The following is a 21,299-nucleotide window of genomic DNA, read 5'->3' on the forward strand; positions in this document are numbered from 1 at the left end:
ACTTGTAAGACACACTCATTAAAAATGCACAGAAGTTCAATCTTAATTTATTTTCCCTTAGTGTGACGAATCTGTATATAAGAACCGATATATATATCGATATATATTCTCGTATATAAGAATTATGGCACTTTTATACAATATTCCAGTTCTTTTTAGATTGAATATATTTTTAAAGCGCATATGTTGTCCAAACTAATGACAAGAAGAATAAATGTTAAAAAAAAAAAATAATAAGTCTGGTATTTTTTTTGTCATTCTGTAGTGTTATGGGAATTCAACGCGATTATTCCATAAAACTTAAAAACTAACCCGCATTTTTTATCATATCTATATTTATTAACACCGGATTTACCAACTTGCAAATGCAATGACTCCGGATTCAACTTCCGGCTTCGGAGCTGCAGGTTTTATGCGCTTTTATTCTGAAAAGGTCTGCCCCGGAAGTTTGTCTTTTCTCCTTAGCAAATCGAAAATGGACTATCGTGAACGTGTGACGGTTTAACTGCACTCGTCCGCTGCCGCCCTCATCAAGGTAGGTGGAAAAGGTCGAAATGGTTCTTGTGAGAAGAGCTTTTCAGTAATATTTAGCTTTATAGCAGCTAATATTGGTTCGACGAGGAGCCCTCCTGTTATCTCAATGTAACGTTTTATTGCGAAGAAGATTGTCTGGCTTATTAAATTGAGCTAACAGAAAATACTCAATGCTTTTAGTCAGAAGGAGTCGTAGGTATGTTCGCTTTATCAAAAAGTTAATTCAGACATATTTTCTGATGTATTTTCTGACGCCCTCTGCTGGGTGGGAACAGCAGAGGGCGATAACCAGCTAACATCCGTGTTCACACTTACTTTTCCGGGTTAAACACTGAAGGCGTTTCAAAACGTTATTTCCCTTTCACCTGTTCAATATTTAAAACCTGTTATTATATTTATTTAAACTTTTATAAACGTTACCTTCAGGAGCTGTGTTGTAAAACTCCCCCACTGATGCAAAAATAAATGTTAATTTCAAGTCTTCTTCGTCGAGTAGTGTTTCTGTCTGTGCAACCTGTTGTAGCCTACACCTGGGCACAGGAGAAACCTTAAAACAAAAGTGTGTTTTATTTTTTCTTGAATCAATGGAAGGCAGTAATCATGTTGACTGAGTCAGGATTTAGTTGACATGAGACGTGGATTCGTCATAATTTATTCTTTTCTTCCTAGATAAATCTAAACATGGAAGGGTGTGGAGATTGGGAAATTAACATTCCTGTGGAGGCCGAGGTGAAAACCGTTCCCCTGAAGAATTTACCAAACTCGGTCATCAGAAAAATAGGCCCCCCCGTCTTTGAGGGCGACCCTGCCCGGAAGCAGAGTGACTCAACAGATGTGACATGGATCTGTCCAGCGGTGGTCAGAAGGAAAGGACAGGACTTTGTCTCAGGCTCAGGAAGACATTTGGCTGACAACTTGCTCTCGTTCGTAGGCACGCAGGTTCCAGCCAGTCCTTTGAAAATGTCTTTTGTTTCCTCCAACCGAGCAGCCAGGGACGTGCTCATGAACATCTCCCCTGGAAGACGTTCGTCCAAAGAAGAGCTTTTGAGTCAGGACTCAGCTCTGCTGGCCAATGATGACGCTGTCATCGTCTACAAAGGGCAAATTTATCTGTGCATCAGGAAAGCCAAGAGGAGAACTCGGAGGACACGGAAACGGCAGCCGGTATGTCAGGCTGCCATGCCTTCAACATCAGGCCAGCAATCTACAAGCCACACCAGGGTAAATAGTTTAGTAAAACAGGAAGTATTGTCTATGAAAACTGAAAGGTTCATTGTTACCTCTGGAACCCACACCAACCTAAGGTCATACCGGTAGATCTGATCTTAACTTTTCTCTGTTTGCCTGCCCAGCCTAGTCTAGCCTACTCCCCTCGGACTACAGGAAACAGACATTGAATGGTTCATGAAGAGCTGAACCACGACCAATCAGAGGGGGATCTCACCCGTTACTATCTCTGATTAGTTTATGGGCTCAGTGTGTCCCTTTTGTGAACCTTAGGGAGTGTATTTTTTTTTTCTTGGGACTTGAGATTTATTTCCAGATGTGCTATTGAGAAATCTGGTCGCATTAGTGACCAAATTGGTCGCACTCTAGAGCACTGAAATCCAGATTGAAACTTTACAGACATGTAATTTTCCTGGATATGGACCATTTTCTCCAGGACCTTAGACAGAAAAGACAGTTTGCAGATGGGATGGAGATGAACAACCTTTTTAAGTTTTTCTTTTTAACAGCACATTTTAGCCAGGCTGGGTGGATCTTGATGTGCATTTTGGAGAAGGTAAATGTGTCATGAATTCTTCTCCTTACTTCACTTCTACACTGTACATCGAAGAGAATAAGCAGAGGTTAAAATGAGGAGTTTACTGTGAAACATTTCCTGTTATAACACAATCTAAGGCTGATGTTCTGTTTGCCTGTTTTGCAGGAGCTCATTGGTCGCAGACCGAAGGTAAAAATCGATGCAGGTAAAGTGAAGCGCTGTGAGAAGGCCGTGCTGAAAACAAAAGGCGTTCCCTTGGTCAGGGATGAGTCCTTGGCCCCTCAGCCTTCTGACAGCACACTCAGAGCAGACAGTAACAGTCCAGGAGGAGACCAGGAAGAGGCTTCTGTCTGGACCAATCACATGAATGGAAGTCAGGTGAACAGTCAGGAAGATGATCACAGTGGCAGCCAGTGGTGGACACGGGCGGAGCCCGTTGGGGGCCCTGCCGCCTCCACATCCAGAGATTCTGACTATGAAGAGCTGGAGCGGGAGGAGGAGATAGCTCACCTGTATCAACTCATCTAGACAGGAAATAATTAGATGGTATGGCATTTGTTTGTGTACACTCTTGCCTCTGGTCGTCTGCTCATTCTGGACTCGTTTCAAGCACACGATCACAACAGTCAGACTTGGAGGATGTCTCCATAGAAACGTTACAAAGACAAACGCTTTATTTAATGCTGTAACAGCTACTCTTATGTTTAGATCAATAAACATTATTAATTAGTGGTATGAATCTTTTGAAATGAGCATAAATAAACTGTGATAAACTGACCTCTTCAGATATTTGTTTTATTTCAGTCAAACGTCCAGTTCACGTAAATAATGTTTAAACACTGAACACTTTATCAGTAGCTTGCTGCTCTGTGGTACAAGCTGGCTGGGGAGAGGGAAGTCTGGGCCTCCTTACTTAGGCTGCTGACCCCACGACCCAATCCCGGATAAGTGGAAGAAGATGGATGGATGGATAAATAAATGCACACATACATACACTCACATGCGTGATACAAAGAATACAGACAGTAATGTTAGCTAGCTTAATTTGCTAGCTAGTTTCAAGAAACGTGCTCTTTCGCACCCTCTCCCCATACACACACACACACACAGACATAATGGATGGTGACATTGTCCATTATTGACATTTCATCATTGCTGTTGTAAAATTGCTGTTGTCATTTTGTCTTAAAAATGTTCTACAAATTGTCACAAATGTTCTGCAAATTGTTCTAAAAACCTGAAAAATGAAAAATATTTCAAACATGAAATAACTCTTGTGTGAAATAAAACACAGTAGAAAGTATTATAAAAAAAACATGATTTTGAATCAAAATGACAAAAGTAGCATAAAAACACACTGATTGTAACCCGGGTCAAAAAAGACCCAGTCACAGAAGACTGTACAGTCAGTCACTCAAGCATCAGAGGGTTGAAAAGAATAAAAAAGAACATGTTTTATATAAAATGAGTTGGACAATTTAAACCTTCTCTTGAGTCCTTAATCACCATTATTAAAATGGCAGAATGCAGCTTTTATTAATAGTGAAAAAATTTCATATTTGTTGAAACTGTCACTATGTGGTGTCAGTAAGGTATGTGACGAATAACCTGTGATCAAACTGAGCTGCTCTGCCTTCTCCCTTTGCTAACTAGAAATAAGATCAGAGCCAGGAGGTGGGTCTTAGCGCTGTCAATCACTGTCTTTTGATGCTGCTCACACCCCTTCTCCTGCTTTCCCTTGTTTTCTACTACACTGCAGCAAGTATAGCCAGTCATGAATTATCAAGCTAATTAGCATGACCACCACTGGCGTCGGATAAATGGTTTTCCTGTAACTGTAAGTCATTTTCTCTGCCATTAGCACATTTGTAGCTGTGATTGACAGCATTAAGCCCCTCCTCCTGGCTCCTAATGATTGTTTTTTTTGGTCAGCAGTGGTGCGTTTCTTCAGACAGCAATAGCAGCTCAGGGAGGAGGTGCAGGAGATTGATCTTTTCACAGATTATCTGTTTTATAGTGTCACAACCTGGTGACAGTTTTAACACAAATGTTAAAAAAAAAAAAGTTACATAATGCAGTTTTAAGGTTTCTGTTACAAGTTGTGACCACTGAGTTTAAAAAACATTTTCTAATGCGGTTCAACTTAAACCGTTTCACACGTTTTAGCCACCAGGGGGAGTCAGTGTTATTTCTCCCCTGTCAAATGGCATCACTTGAGAGGGCAGACAAGGCTTTATCCAGCAGCTGTGCACTGTCACAGTTTTTAGTGTGAGGCCGGCCTCACAGTTTGGACGGCAGGATGTGGAAGAGAGAAAAGCTGACAGATCTCTGGTTCTTCTGTTCATGTCTATAAAGTGTAGCTGCTGCTGTACTGACGTTAAGAAACTGGTGGGCCATCTGGTCCACAGGTTATGTTTCTAACATTTATTTAATTTATGTTGCGCTCTACTTCCAGTCCTTAGGCGCTCCTCACCAGCCCTTTGGGTTTTCTGAATCTGATTCATTTTTTTTCTCTTTTCCCCCTCTTGTTCTTTCTGTTAAACCTTTTTAACACGTCTCTGCAGTTATGGAGCCAGATAGTACACAAGTGAGGAAACAAAGACAAGTCCAGCAGTCCATCACTAGCACATGAGGAGTATTTGAGCAGACTGAGGGAGCAGAGTCAGAGAGATGTTCCATCCTTCAGATTGAGGATGGGATGCCAGGTTGGCAGCTATCTACTATGCTGGACCTGAAATTCTACTTTCTCTCTGCCAAATGGTTTCATCTTTAGAAAGTCTACAGCCACAGCTGTTGAAACAACCTGGGTTTCTGTGACTGAAGATCCTGTTAAAGGGGCAGTATCACAAGTTTTCCAGGCACAGAGTGTAATTCTTATAGCACAATCAGGTAACTATGTTATCTACAATTGTTATAAAAAAAGCTATATCTATGTATTAAATTTGACTTAAAAGAAGTTTGACTTTGTAACTTAATGCCTTGAAATTGGACCTCTGTGTCTTTAAAACCTGCTGCTCTTCAGGACTGTTGTGATGACTCCCCCTTCAGGAAACATCAAACACCTGCTGGCTAATTTCTGCTGGCTAGTCTGAAGGAGCTGAGTGAGGGATTTCTCAAACATGCATGAAAGAATCAAGGCAACACTCCAGGTATGTTTTCCGTGAGGGAATAACATGATGTAAATAAAAAAAAAAAAGTCAATTTTACATAAAACCGCATCTTTGAGAATTGGTGCTTTGATGATTTTCCTGTCTGTTTAGGTTTTTTTTAGGGTTTTGTTTTAGACTCAACCCTGGAATTGCTGTCTGTATGATTTTAAACTCGGCTTTCTTAAACAAAACCTGTTCTTTTAAAAATAACCAGGACTGAAATTTCACTGAACACGAGTAAAAGGAAGCAGTACAATGAAAAGCTCTGACAATGAGTTTTTCAGGTCTGTCAAAATATTTCATTACACTGCATCCTTTTATTCGTGTTCAGTGAAAATCTGAGTATCTGATTTACAGGAAGGAAACAGGACTGTTGCACTTTACTTTTGTGTTTGTTTTTGGCTTTTAAAAATGGCTGCTTGTGGCTGGAATCACTAGATAAATGAGTTTGCAGCCCGTCCTCACACTGAGGACTTAAAAGCCTTTGTGTTGAAGTGAGAAATCTGATTGAATTCCTTCTTTGGAAGACACTCATGAACGGCACACTTAGCCTGCCTAAAGGTGGACAGAACTGACCGACTCCTCTGTGTTCTCGTTCTGAGACCGGTTACATGACGGTGATATGGCCCAGTAAATACTCTGATTGTGGTTTGGGATGAGATCGGAGAAAGAAACTACGTCAGGAGTGAGGGAGGGAGGGAGGCAGAGAGGGAGGACGTCCCCCTGGTTCTCTCTGTATAAGTCTGCAGGTCGGTTGAAGTCCGTCTAGCCAGACAGGATGCACCCCTCATGCCGCCACTCTGCCCCAACACTCACACTCAAGGTAAGCCGCCGCTCCACTCTGCTGCTCATTCACTACCTAGCCAGTCAGGTTCTCTACTGGACATGATCACCTCTGCTTGGTGCAGGAAGATCAATGTTTAAATCAATAATATGGTGGAAAAATAAGGCAATCTGCTCAGATGGGAGCAGAGGCAGATCACTGTTCGGCTTCTGGATCAGCCTCACCTGCGTAAAGGCTCATAAATTACTGCAGAAACATTCAATGATAGATGAGTTATGAAGGATTACACAAAACAGAAAGACGGATTACATTTGTTTCAGCTTGAGGTTGTTTGATCATATGAGGAATACATCACCTCATTTAATTTTTATTACTGAAAGCCTGTTTTGTTTATGTTTTTAAACCAGGCTTTTAAATTCAACGAGTCCTGATGAATTGCTGGAGAAACGCTTTGATTTAATTTGATTAAATGAAGATGCTGCTGTTGTTTGCTATATTTAATCCCAAATATAAAATGAAACGAACATCTGACTGTCATTTTATTGACAACATTTCAGATTGTCACTAAGATGAGATACTGCAGAAATATTTTGTCCATATCATTATTTTTCCATCTTGCTGCCTCAGACATCAGCTTCAGTTTAGTCAGTTCAGTAGATCCAGTTAGTTTCTACCTTTAACAGAATTTTAAAGTCCATTTCTCTCTCTCTGTGTGTGTGCAGTAACGTTATTATACATCTTAAGATGCTATTTATCTTCTGTGTGCGACTTTGATTTGACAAACTGAATAAAACTGTGCTTTATTGTTATTTCAGTATAATCAAAGCAGCAAAAGTTTTATTAAAAACATTGTTAAAGTGATTCTTTTTAATCTTTTTTGAGAATGGAATGTCCTCATTTTCCTTCTGCAGAGTGGAAATTCTGATGCCACAGCAGCAAAATGACAGGCGATCTAGGAACGTAGACTCACACAAACATAAACTATATATTAAAAAAGAATAAGAAGAGCGTAGACGGTACAGGAAGAGGAACATTTCTCTGCAGTTATTAAGAATAGTGTACTTAAGTCCAAAGGAATACGCAACTGGGCAGATTAATTTAAAAAAAGAATTTACGTTTGTTCGAGCGTTAAGAACCGACAACAAACTATTTGCAAAAAAGTGACAGTAAAGGCAGGAAGTGTTTGTGAAATGAGCAAAGCTGAGCAGATGCCAGCATGGATGTGAATTCTTGGTCTGCGATCTGCTGTAGCGCTCCGGAGCGCGTTTAGAGAGCAGCAGTGTGTCACTGAAGGAGCTCTGCTGTCCAGCAGCAGCTTCACGCCTGGGGCTTTATGTTCTGCTTTCACAGTGACGGAGCGCTGGCCTAAAAGGTTCCCCCTGTGCTTCCAGGTGTTGTGTGTTCGGTTCTGCGTGTTCTACTGCAGCATGTGTCTGGCGGGTTGGCCCCTGTTCTCGGAGGGGGCCCGGCTGCGCTGCGGCTCCGAGCTCCTCAGTGACCTCCTGTTCGTCTGTGGGGATCGGGGAATCTACTTGGGTGAGCCTTCCACTCGTTTCTTCGTTTGTGTGTGCGTCACAGTCAAGCCTGCAAGTTCATAGTTTGGGGTGGGTCTTTAAAAAAACTGGTCAACTCAATGCAGAATGGAAGACTTGATTGCTTTATCTGACTGTTTTCCTTAGAAGACTAGGTTGATGAGCTAGCTCATTTCGTTTACAGGAAAAAAATGAGCAAAAATGTAGACAAAGGCTGTTTTTAAATACATTTTATGGTGAAAATTCAAGTAACAGAATTTAGGAATCTTACATTTCCAACTTCTGTAAAAATAGACAAAGAGCTTTGATAAGATGTACATTAAATTACTTTTAATATGAACACATTGGATACTTTCATAGCCCAATACTACAATTAATAATATTAGTTTGTGTTAATATGACTGCTTAAATTGATCATTTTCTGACCCAATCTGGTTCACCGTCTGGCTGCTACAGGTGCATTGAATTCCAGTATGGTAATTTTACTTTTGTGAATATCATTGTAAAACATTTTGCAAGGCAGACAGGTTCAATTCATATCCAGAGATATTTAAGCAGACGTATCCAATACAATCTAGAGAAGATGACGACTGTTGCTCAGGCAAAACATGCATGGACAATTGTCCTGCGAGTAAAATTAGTTTTCTGACCTAAAAAAGGAGAGAAATTGTTAAATATATATATACATATATATATATTTGCTTCTTATGAGAATTTTTTTTTCTAAACAAACCAAAACTTTGACCATAAAATGTAAAGTGATATTAAGATACTTTGTCAGGATACAATAGAAAGGCAGGCTTATTTTAGTTTGGTTCGAATAAAACACCGAGGAGGTTTGTGTCCTGCTCACACCAGCACAGAGCTCCTCCACTGTCGTGGCCCTGGTCACCACGTCCGAATGAAAACACAGATGTAACTCTGAGGAAGTTATCAGTCCAATAACACAAACACTTCCCTTTGATTCACGGAGCCGAGGCTCGACCCTGAGCAGCATCTCCCCGTGGACAACCACCCGGGTTTCCGCTTCCGTGTGTCCAGCTGCGGACTCAGGGGTCTCAAACTCCAGTCCTCGAGGGCCACAGTCCTGCAACTTTTAGATGTGCCTCTGCTGCACCACAACTGAACAGAATAATTAGGTCATTAAGGCTCTGGAGAACTGATCTACACAAGGAGGAGGTAGTTAAGTCATTTCATGCCAGTGTTTTGTAGCTGTGGCACATCTAAAAACTGCAGGACTGCGGCCCTCGAGGTCTGGAGTTCGAGACCCCTAAGCCCTGTCGCCTCTACTGGCCCGCGCGCAATTACCCAGAAGCCCTTTCACCCGATTACCTTTCGCCCCGCTGTGACCAAGGCCACTTCCTGCATGCGCTATCAGACCGCCGCGGGTCCTCCGACGAGGCGGTGGACTCTCCAGAACACTGTGCCTCGGCGTGTGATAGCGTTGTTGTTAAAACCGCCGCTATCTGAGAGCAGCTCGGCATTCCGGCTGAAAGCAGAGGAGAAAGTGCAAAAAACGAAATGAGGTGGAGGAGGAACTACGACGCAGTCGGTTCTTTCTGTGCTTCAGCTTCTGGAGGTGATGGACGGCTGGGTGTAGCGTCCGGTTCCGACCAAATTCTCCCGAAAAGTCGCAATGAAAACGGTGTGTTCAGGCTTACTGAAGCGAGAGCTGCTGTCGGGTGACTCTGAGCGGTCTTTGCAGAAAATATTCGAAGTAGCTTTTTTGTTACTCCGCATCAGTAGGTTGTTTTTGTTCTAACCTCTGCCGTGCAGCTTGCCCTCTTCGCGACACACATTTTGTTACTTTTTTTCCCCTCCCTCTCGTGAACTCTAGGGCAAGCAGGAAGGGCAGACGGATAACTTGTGGATTCCAGCAGATCTTCAGGCAGCAGCCAGTCAGGCTGATTGTCTGGTGAACTAATCAGTGTGCAGAAGATTAGAATTACTACTGATAATTTGATGATTCAGCTTGAATCCGTGCAGAAGTTAAAGAAACAAGAGCAACTAAATAAATAAGAGATTGAAAGCATAAGTTGGGTTGGATTCAGTTGGATTGCATTGATTTGACATCCTCATCCTAATGCGGCTCTTGTTTTAGATTTACACCATATAAACACCCTAAACTGAGTACATTCCAGTGAAGATTATTATTATTATTATTAATAATAATGTAGCATTTTGTCCTGCAAATCTCTGGGTTTACTTCGATGTTTTGTTCGTTTGCTTAAGACGACGTAAGAAAAGCAGGAGCCATGATGTGATCATACTTGCAAAAGAGCAACAATTAATCGGTCAATCGTGACGAATTGATGATTGGAATATTCGTCAACTTATTTAGTAATCGCCTAATTAGAGTATATTGACTCAAAAAACAAGGCAATTTAATGAAAGAACAACGCAGTCAGAGCAGTAATTTCGTCAAAAATACAAACATTTTGCATTTTGGAAAATCTTTTTGTCTGTAAATCTGTTTTTATCAGAACTCCTCCAATGGCAGTTTTAGCTTCACCTGGTTCAGATTCTGGAAAGAAAATAAAACAAACTTATTTAGCACCTTTTAGTGTCCAATTATTAATTGACTAATCCACTGTAATAATGATCAGCCCAGCAGAAAGGCCTAAACTTTTCACACCTTGATATTAGGATTTTTGTTGTTTTTTTTAGCTGCAGATTCACCCTTTGCTATAAATGATCAAGTGTTCACTAAAGGAATGCTGTTGTTGAATTGTGGCCACAAAGTGTTTTCTTTCCTTACATAAAACTGGAATTTAATTTTGTCCATTTCCATTTTCATTCCTAATACTGTTTGAAGAAGCTGAAGGAGTTTAAAGGAAAAAAAAATCTGCAGAAGTTCTGTTAACCCATTTGTCAGAATAATGGTTGTTTGCAGCCTCTGGTTTGTTTTGCTCCAGGTGAGCTGACCTGCGGTGCGTCTCTCCCTGCAGGTAAAGGCTCCTGGTCGGGGTACGGCCCTCGGCCCAGGGGGAAGGGAATAGTGGACCAGTGTTGCAGATCCTCCGGCTGTGAACTTTACCACCTGGAGATGTATTGTGCCAAGCCAAAAGCCAAGCAGCTAACCACAAGATCCCCAACCACAACTTCAACCACAGCAACACACACAACCACTGCAGTTCTAGACATGGTGAGACTCTGCTTTTCTTCATTTATTTTAACATGGGTTTTTTGTTTTTTTTCCGTCTTTATTTTAACATCTTCCACTGAACCTTTAAATCTTACCGGTTTTTGCAGTTTGAAGATGTGTTTCGGAAGAGGCTTTTGGAGACGCTGGGAGCTCCCAACAGCCCACAGAGAGAGGCCTACAGAAAGAAAACTCCTTCGTCGCTTCCGTGGAAAAGCAAAATGTCGTCGCCGCCGCCGCGCGTGAGGGTCAACGTGCAGAACTCGACCAGCTGGCCTCCCTCAGCCTCGGGACGCTCCGTCTGAAGACGGAATCTGCAGGACAATTTCAATGTGAAAGATTTGACGACGGCTCGAACAAACTCTCGTGTGAAGTTGGTACCTGGCGGAGTCAGATAAGAACCCAGACGTAGAGGGCTGTGAAGATCTTTGCAAGATCTGGAACAAGCAGACTGCTGAGCTGCTTCCAGACCAGCTGTCACTTCCTCCTTGACTTCCCCCCTCCCCCGTCCTTTAACACCACGACGAGCCTCTGCTGCCCGTCTGTTCTGGCTCCCTCCTCATCTTCCCATACAGGCTGTCCAGGTCCGTGCACTGGTGCGACTGGGAGCTTAGTGTGTGTGAAGCCTGAAGCTGCTCCTGCCAGCCTTGCTTTGCTTCCCACATCCTCATGTCTAACCTGCTGTTTGCTCTGTACGTTTGCACATGTTGAGTTACAGGCCAAGATCTGTCTAAGCCACTTTAGTTCACAGTTTTTTGGGTCAGCTCCGTTAGGCTTATAGCTCTTCTGTTTGCAACAAACCGTAGATACCTAGTGGGCTACAGAACGCTCTAGGCATTTATGTGTGTTTTAGCACTTTTACTCCTATGCAAAGAGAGGTTTTTATACTGACTTGTTTTCGTTCAACTTTATTTCATTTGAAGCGTAAACGTTTTTGGGTTTTTTTTGTAATAATTTCTTGCACTCACTTATTTATTTCACCACGACTAGAACAAATGTTGCAGTTTTAATAAAACTCGTAATTCTCAAGGAGAATGTGGCGTTCTTTGTCTCTTGGCTTTCACCTGAGCGTCAGGAACCGATTCGACACGAGTCGACGTGACATTTAGCAGAATCGCAAACATCTGGTTCGCAGTGATTTGGCGATTGGACGGCGATCTGTCTGGGAGAGCTCTGGAGGTCATCACACGTGTCTGCGCGGAGCAGCCCGATAAACCGACGGGCTTAAGCGACATTTCAGAGAGATTAGTGGAGAGGATTATTCTGCTGAAAAGAACGAAAAGCTTTGATTTCACTGTTTTTATCTACGCTTTTCAGCGTCGGTAAACTGGAGCGAAAAGAAAACATGTTGATAGGAATTGAATTTGCAGCAGCTTGTGGGTTTTCTGCTGAGATAATTCAACCTTGACCACCATTTTTATTGTGCTTAAATCAAAGTGATTTGATAAAACTAACTAAACAAATATAAACCGTAGCTCCTGAATCTAGTTTTTGACATAGGAAGATAAGCCCAAGATAACACATGGGGTTATGATTACATAAGCAGTCTCAATTTCTGTATCATAACTTTTGCCATATTAGGGCATCATTTTAAGTGTATGAACTGACCAGTTCATGGTTGTAATTGATCTTTTTTTTCTTGCAAACAATGAAAACGAAGTGATAACGTTGTTAAAAAGAAAATGAAACTGATTAAAAGTAAGTAGTCTTCCAATTACGGACAATTCCCACAAACCCTTCTTAGGCCAAACAAAAAGTTGAAGAACTGATCAAGGTGCTAAAAGATGGATACATTCAAAAATATGAAAGATACTGGATCACCGCTGTCCAAATCATCATCAGTTAATGAAAGGTGATCTGTGGGGGAATCCTGACTGAAGTCTCTAAAGAAAGACAAATCCAGAGGTGGATTCATCTCCAGCTGACCTGGTTAAGTCTTTAGGTGCTGTGGAAGGCTGTCAGTATCTGACTGCTCAGACAGTGTGAAGGCCAGTATTGAGGTCAGCCTCAAGATGGCCTCCACAAAAGAAAAGATAAATAATTTTTTTTGTTGGCCTCTAAGCTGTAGGAAATGAAGTTCAGTGGAAAACATAATCAGCTAAAGACTCCCAAGAGCAGATTCTCTGATCTGGTCTGGATTCAAGCAGCTGAACGTCCTTATTTATTTATTTTTTTAAACGTCCTCATGGTTGATAGGTCAGGACCCTTTCTGGAGATCTTTGAGATTCTTTCTCTGGACTTCATGTGATTTTTGTCCATTTATTTGTCCTGAATCCAAATGTTTCTCCTTAACGCGCCATATTTTATCATTCATTACAAAAAGGTCCCTAAACCCAGGGGATTTCAACTCAGTCTTTGGAGACAATTTGTTCTAATGTCTTGTATAGTTATAGAAACACCAAACACAACTTAGTTTGGCGGGCAGAAAACGACATCCTAGCTTGCTAAAAACGTGAGCTGCAGCTGACGATCAACTGAACAACACTGCGGCTCTCAGGTTTTGTTGAGAGTTTATGGGCCGCAAATATCCTCCCTGCAGAAGACCCAGTCTCTCTGCATCAACTCCTTGACTAAGCGGACAGATGAAAGCCGGCTTCTGAAAAGCCAAAATGACTCCAGCGACTGGTCGACATTACTCACTGGACTAGTTAGTGCAAACGGCAATAATTACAACTGTTACCTTTTACAAAAGCAATGCAATATAAAAACCACAAATATTATATTGCAATTCTAGATTATCTTACTCTGCCTTAGTTTAATACCAGATAATACTGATAGGAAAATGGGCTGAGAAAGGAACTTCATTAAGGGTTTGAGTCATTCTTTCCTCTATAAGTCGAACTGGTGGCCTGGAGATAATTATATGACATTTATTAACCATATACTTTTATTCTGTTCTCCTTTTTTGAAAGTTTAAGCACTTTTTAAAATTTTTTTTTTTTTACAACTTTCAGCTGTTTACAGGCAACAACAATCGTAGTAATCGAGTAATCCCAAGATAATTTCTTTACTAAGCTGCACAGCGATTAGTAGGTACTATGAATTATCACTAATTATTACATTTTGTAGTTGTTGGTTAATAAATATTGAAATTAAATGTCAACAGTAAAGCCAGAATGAAAGTAATTCTGCCTCACCTGTGTGTCTTGACCTTACCCATATGCCAACATAAAGGTAAGGTCACCATTGCATACGACGGCGACGGCGTGGCTATCTGCGCCACGGCGTCCCTCAAACCCCAAAACGTTTACTGATTTAGAGGTGAGACACTCAATAAAAATAATCTTTTCCCAAATTGTTGGCAGAAAGCAGTGATCCATGTGTCAGCTGGAGCATTCCTGCAGAGGCAGCCTGTCAGCGACCCGACGTGAACTTGAACTTGCAGCTGGAATCTAAAAGAGCTTCCATATCTGTAAAACATATATTTTAAAGATATTTAAAACATCTTTTAAATATACACTTCAGCAAGTGTATATTTACTCTCGGGCAAATACATATTTTGTTCACTTAAAGTATACTTTTATTTAATATATTTCTCAAAAGTGTATTTTGGTATAATTATATTTAAGTAAGTTTAAAGTTATAATGTCAAAATTGGTACAAGCAAGCTTTTAGTATACTTCGTATATATTTATAGGTAGTAAACTTAATACTTAGTATACTTAAAATGTACTTACACAAATGTAAGTATATTTGAAGTATACTAAAGTATATCTTTTTTTCATTAGGGAAGTCATGAGCTACATGCAAATAACCAGATTTATTTATTCCAGAGCACAGGTCAATTTCAAAAGCTGCACTGACGTCTGATTACTGCGTACAATCCAGAAATCCCTTAAACTGAAGCAGAGAACCAGAACTAAAGATTTCAAAGTCCAACAGAGAATACCTCAGTCCAGCAGGAATTAAGACCAGATGAGAATCAAGGCCTCAGACGTTTCTAATGGACCTGTTTCTTAACATTCAGTGTTCATGTCGAGCTGTGACATCGCTGCCTCATTTTGATTGGTTTATTGATTCTATTCTTAAGTTTTCATTTTTGCCTTTTGGTAGTTTCGTGGCTCTCATTATTCGCTCATAGCTTTACTCGGTAGTTTATATACAAACTGTGAAAGAAGTTAAATCAAATATGAGACTAACAATATATTTCTACACTTATGTTTTTACAGTTATAATTAATGTTAAAAAACATGTAGTTTTTACCCCACCTCTCAGCCGTTGGAGACAGCAACCCCACTAGAGATAAGCCTGTTAGAAAATGGACGGACGGACAGACGGACGGACGGACGTATGGATGTTTAATTTTTTAGACAGGTTACAATAGTGCAAATGTTCTAATTCATTTCACTACTCAGGCTGTAAGACTTTGTTTGTGTTTATCAGAGAAACAGTCTGTTTCTGCAGAGCCACCTTGAAGATCTGAACCCTAAATCATCAGCACCTTTATTTATTGTTTACTTGACTGATGACTTGCTGTGTCGACTGCTGGAGAGGAAAGTCCAAAGACATGAAGTTCATTTCTATATTGACAATTAACAACAAATATTGCTTCAAGGCACTGTACAACAAAAGAATTCACCAGGTTTGTCTTAGTTATTAATCTATGGCATCAAGTTGAGTAGATTCTATCGTTTTTTTGTTCGTTTTTTTTTATTTTTTTATGTATACCTTACCTCGACATTCCAGACACACCATTTGACAAAGATGTCCGGTTAGATGAGCCAGCACTTTAAACCATTTTTGTTGATGTTATCCTAAATATGTGATTGATTTTCATAAATCAGGGTTGGCATTAGAGTAGACAGGTTGCATAGTGATATGTGAACCGGTGTTGGTATGACCTTTGACCTCATGTATTATGAAGTGTGTGTGTGTGTGTCTGTGCAGTACACGTGTCCTATAAATAACAAAAAAATAACAAAACCAGGCAAAAGAAAATTTTTCCAAATCAGTTTCTTTCAGTATAAAACTTTGGAAACTTTAACAGAAACTGCAGGCGTGTCTGGAGAATATTTGTTTCCCTTCAATGGGTAGAGGATCCACTAGTTTTAGAATATTATTAATACATCATAATAAAATGACTCGAGTAAAAGTTAAAAGTACAGCAAGGTAAAAGTACTCCTAAAACTTTGTTGTTGTTTTTTGTTTGTTTTTGGGTTTTTTGGGGGATTTTTTTCTTCAAAAAAGTTACTCAAGTAAATGTAGTTGAGTAAATGTAACCCAAGTCTGGCAACGTGATTCATTATTACAGACTCGATCAACTAGAATTGTTTTTGTTGTTGTTGTTTTTCTTACAATTGGACAGACAATCTTCTTGCTGCAACACTATTTAATGTTAAAAACGACAACATTCATCTGTATGAATTCATCGGGGATCAGGGCTGACTGTAGCCAGCAGCTCAGTGCTGAAGCTCTTGTGCTCAGAGAGGTTTTTGCAGCTGGGCAGCGATAAGGAGCGGGTGGAGAACTCTCTTCATGGGGCAGCTTGCGTCACACGTGATAACAATATTTACTCCCACTTCTTCCCAAGAAGCCATGCTCCAACCCCCCCCCCCGACACACACACACGCACCGTTTGATTCTCATGGCCAAGAGACTGCTGTTGTTTTCAGCTATTTGCTGGTAACATTTTGCACACAATATTTTTATGGCAGGAGATTAGCAAGCTTGTGCTCAATGGAAAGTGTAGCCTGTGTCAGTGGCGTCATGACTTTGCAGCGCTCGGCTTTTAAGTGGTGCGTCTCCTTCTTTGTTTTTCAATAACAGCAGAAGAAGTGAGTCCCTCTGTGCTTCGCATGAAGGCTAAAAGTGTTTTACTCCTTTCATGCCGTACAATGATACACTCTGACACCGCCACCTGGAAAGGTCAACTGTAGCTCCTGCAACAGAGGCGGGATTATTTTCTGATAGCCTGAAAGGGGCTTGTGTTACAGTTAGAGGGCTTATATTTTAAAATGCGTGATCGTCTTTTAGATATTTCTCTCGTTTTATTAAATAAGCAGCCAACTTAAAAGCATAAAAGCATCTTTTGCCAAAACAGACAAGGGTACTCACAGGGTTTTTTTGCATAAAAAACCTCCTTTGTCCTCTTTGGACGAAGAAGGAAGATCACAAGACAGATGTGTCATGATTTGATTGACCTTTTGGGCCTAAAGGTATATTTAGACAAAACCATGACTGTGCATCACCAAAATAAATGGACCCGGTGTTTTAGTCAAGGTGGAGGAAGTTATGAGCAGTCCCTAAAACCCGTGAGTCTGAATCCAGATCCTTAGTATCTGATAGAATACTGAGGATGAAGAGGAAATGAATTTGTCAGAATAGCAGTAAGTCAAAACAAACAAACAAACAAACAAACAGAAAAAGCTCTGAAATAGTCAAGTCAACATCCAGAAGAACAATCTGACAGAGGTCTGAATGCTGAAATTGATCTTAATTTATTTATTTTTGTTTGTTTATTTTAAAAAAAAGACATCATAAATGTCATGTTATATTTGGCAAAGTCTCCAAAACAGAGACTTTGTCTCTTTTAACAATCATGACATATTTCCTTAATGATTGTTTAGTCCATATCAGTTAAATTTGTACTGAAGCGACTAATGTATTTTCATAACGGTATATTTAGATTCCAAAACCAGATGTTTATTATGAGGCTCATGGACACAGAGGGCCTTGGATATATATTTTTTTGGTTTTATTGTCTTGTTTTGTGTGCTGCAGCTGAGTCGCTGCTTCCAGATAAAGGATTTGTGACGGTCTGTGCTGAATTCTGCCCTTTTGCTTGGCATCTCCTGTTTGCAGCTGCTCTGCTGCAGATGTGACCCTGCTGACACTGCAGCAGGGAAAAAGGAGAGCATTCAGTTCATCCAGCAGCCTTGACAGAGAGATAAAGGTCTGCCTCGGTGGACTATCACAGACGCGGACAGGTGGGCCTCCTGACACACTGTGCGCAAACCTAAACTGCAACAAAAATGCAGAGAAGCGGAGGAAGTCAACATTGTGTCAGTGCCGCGTGAAGACACTTTAGACGGGACTGGATTTGGTCCAATTCCCAAGTAAACACTTCTAAACGGATTAATGCAAAGAAGACAAAATGTTTTTTTCTGGATGTACAAATACAAAAACACTCAGTAAAGAAGACCTCGTTCGTGATAAATAATATAGCTGTGAGTGAAGCAACACAGAGACCGACTGTAGCTTCGGTTCCAAATTCAATAACATATTTCTTAGAATCAGACGTCTTCTGAGCTCTGGTTTCCAAATGTCCTTTTAAAGCTACTGAGACGATGGCTAAAGGCTATGAATTATGACAAAACTCTTCTTTAATAAGAAACTTCATTATTATATGATATTTCTGTTGGTTTGTAACAAATCAGCAAGGCAGCAATGTATTTCTGTATTTGGATTCATAGTAGTCGTTTTTCTGTTATTTGCACAAAACTCCTAAAAGGCCAGTAGAACAATTAGACAGCTTGGCTTTCTCATCTAAGGGCAGATTACAGTGGAATAATCCCTCTGTTGCATACTCTATTTAATGTTTATTAGGGCAACCGTGTAGGCATATCAGACCATTACAAGGGAAAAACAAAACACACACACACACGCCCACGCCAACCCCCTCCCACACATACACGCGCGCGCACGCACAAATGTTTGCGTGACTATCTTTGTGGGGACTTTCCATTGACTTCCATTCATTTCTACAGCCTAACCCTAACCCTAACCAAAACTCAGTTCACACCTTAGTCCTAAAATTAACCCCTGACCCAAAAACAACGTTTCCCCTTGTGGGGACCAGGCTTCAGTCCCCACAAGGAACAGTGGGTCCCCACAACGTAGTATGTGTCAGGAAAATGGTTCCCATGAGATATTACAAACAAACACACACCCACACACCCACACACACCCCCACAACTCCCCACACACGCACTGTTAAATTTTGAACCCTAACCTTAACTGGGACAAGTTAAGGTCAGCAGAGGTTTAATATTGTTCAGGGGCAAAAGTAGTATACTAATGTACAGCATGTAATTTGTAAAAAAAAAAAATAGAATAAAAAAAAAAGTTGAAAATTGTGTGCCACCAAAACCATGCTCTATCACAAATAAAGCTAATAAAATATACAAGTTTGAGATTGTTATGTGACTGATTTGAGGGGAATAAATACTTTTTCTAAGGAGTTGTAACTTTGCGTGTGCATTCACATCAGATCATAATGCAGCTTATAAAAGATCGCAGCATCGTTTCAGAAAAAAAAAAAATCTAGTTGGAGAGAAGAGCGATCAATAAATGTACAATATTATCATGTTTACTAGAGAAAAGTCAGGACTGGGGACATAGACTTATTCAATTGAATATAAACTGTGCTAAAGACAAACATTTGTGAAGTGATTCTATCTGATTTTTGCCAACTTGAAGGAGCAGCTGACATAAACAAACCAAGTGATATTGAAAACAAGTGTTTTTGTCTAGTTTCTAATGAAAATATCTCAGTGCACTTGAAATGAAACAAATCTAACTAACTGAAACTAACTAAAAGTAACTTTTCAGCAAGATATGAGATTATTAGGTCAACAATTTTTGAATATAGATTAAAAAAATGCTTATAACCAGGGAATTCAAGAATAAGTAAATACGTTCTTAAATTTAGATCAATTTAAGAATGAGATATTCTTTATTCATTTATGTCTTGATTGAAGAAGATGATTCTCTGGGAAGGCCAGTGGAGTGGGCTCCATTGGCCTGCCAGGGCTCACTTTTGGGGGTGCCGTTACGAAACAGGGAAGAGTTGAAATTCAACAGTAGAAACAAAAACGCAGAGGTATACCGATACGCTGGAGAAACCAAAAGGTTATAGTGACAACTGGGACCAAACATGACCAGAAATGTGGAATAGCAGCTTCACAGTCACATGATGGATGAAATGAATTCATACAGAGCAGGGAAACAAACTGCTCTATTTACAGCCAGCAGTGGAAACCCGCTCAAACTGCTCATGTTTGCAAAAAGAACAAAAACAAGAGAATTATTTGAATGGCACTTTTTCAGATCAGCAGGACTGATCACCTTCAGACGTGTTTAGCGTAAGGCTGGTGGTGAGGCTATATTTAAATTAAACACTGGCTGTGTACTGTACAGTAGCGAAACAAAAGCTGAGTCTAATCTGGATTCACATGCTGTTCCTGCGTGAGGCTACAGCTTGTCGTGTCTGTGGTGTCTGATGGAGGCAGTGGGAAAACTTGGCCTCCAACACCTGCTCCACTCCGTTGCCCCCTCATTAGGCCCGCACCAAGGCTTGCTGTGTGTTCCTCGGCACATCCTGGACCTTCAGGGCAGTCAGCCAGACGCATGCTCTTTAGCTCGGTAGATTTCAACCTATCCCTGCGAAACCTCCCTCAGCTAAACTTCTGGTTGATAGGCTGATAGAGTCACTACTTGTTGTTATAGAAACACGTTTTACATTAATAAAACCTTTATTTTGTTTGCAAATATATCAAAGGAGGGAAATAATGACAATAAGGTTTATCTAACCAGACTTATCCCATTGATCTCATTGTTTTGTAAGAAAGACATAGCCAAGAATGGCAGCACACAAAGACAAAAAATGATAAATTCATGAAAATGGAAATTGCTTTTCTTTTTTTTTTCTGCAATAAAAATGCTGAAAAATTCAGTAGAAAAGCTTGAGCAGATTTATAGAAGAAATCAATGCATGAATGTGCCATAACTTCCTCCGGCTGGTCAGTAACAAAACTGGAGTTATTATCTTTGGACCTAAAGAAAAATCATCTTCTGTCACTCAGCACGCAGCTTCAGTTATTACAGCCAGAAACTGACCATCAGGCCCTAATATCTGAGTGATGGACTCAGACCTGAACCTTCAGAGCCACATAAAGACGATTCCAAAGTCGGCCTTCTGTCACCTGAAGAACATTTCCGGGATTAAAGGACTAAAGTCCCGGCAAGATCTAAAGAGAATCATCCATGCATTTATCTTTAGTCACATTGGTTACTGCAATAAAATCTTCACAGGTCTGCCTGAAAAAGTAAAAATAAAATGAAAACAGCTGCAGCTGCTCATGAAAACCAGGTAGCACATCCTCCCAGTCCTAAAGTCCTACCACTGGCTCCCTGTAGCACAGAGAATAGATTTTAATATGCTATTGTTAGCTTCTAAATCAATGAACAGCTTAGCACCAAAATACAGTGAGGATCTGATGTTGTTACATTAACCTTCCAGATCACTCAGGGCTTCTGGTTCTGTTCTGCTCTGCATCAGAACCAGAACCAAACACGGAAAAGCAGCATCCAGCTTCTATGCAAACATTCAAACATTTATGCTGCTTTACTCAACACATAAGTCCCATCGAAACGGTAAAAAGTGTGTTCATTC

The 21,299-nt window shown here is 40.5% G+C and overlaps 2 protein-coding genes across 4 annotated transcripts; both read left to right on the forward strand.

The window, feature by feature from the left end:
- The first annotated feature begins 445 nt into the window (after positions 1-445).
- LOC111612146 lies at positions 446-3,076 on the forward strand. 2 transcript variants are annotated; one of them, XM_023352294.1, is made up of 3 exons: positions 446-535; positions 1,204-1,755; positions 2,465-3,076. In XM_023352294.1, exons 2-3 carry the CDS (start codon positions 1,216-1,218, stop codon positions 2,825-2,827), a joined length of 903 nt encoding a protein of 300 aa, XP_023208062.1. In that variant the 5' UTR covers positions 446-535; positions 1,204-1,215; the 3' UTR covers positions 2,828-3,076. The 2 variants fall into 2 exon arrangements, with proteins under 2 accessions (XP_023208062.1, XP_023208121.1); XM_023352353.1 differs by having other exon boundaries at positions 1,204-1,698.
- Positions 3,077-6,171: 3,095 nt separating this feature from the next.
- LOC102221578 (insulin-like growth factor I) lies at positions 6,172-11,901 on the forward strand. Of its 2 annotated transcripts, XM_023330639.1 has the most exons (4): positions 6,172-6,271; positions 7,624-7,768; positions 10,713-10,909; positions 11,017-11,901. In XM_023330639.1, exons 1-4 carry the CDS (start codon positions 6,227-6,229, stop codon positions 11,209-11,211), a joined length of 582 nt encoding a protein of 193 aa, XP_023186407.1. In that variant the 5' UTR covers positions 6,172-6,226; the 3' UTR covers positions 11,212-11,901. The 2 variants fall into 2 exon arrangements, with proteins under 2 accessions (XP_023186407.1, XP_023186414.1); XM_023330646.1 differs by lacking the exons at positions 6,172-6,271; positions 7,624-7,768 and adding an exon at positions 9,242-9,409.
- Positions 11,902-21,299: the final 9,398 nt, after the last annotated feature.

This window comes from Xiphophorus maculatus, chromosome 1 (genome assembly GCF_002775205.1).
Source record: "Xiphophorus maculatus strain JP 163 A chromosome 1, X_maculatus-5.0-male, whole genome shotgun sequence".
Classification (NCBI taxonomy): Eukaryota; Metazoa; Chordata; class Actinopteri; order Cyprinodontiformes; family Poeciliidae; genus Xiphophorus; species Xiphophorus maculatus.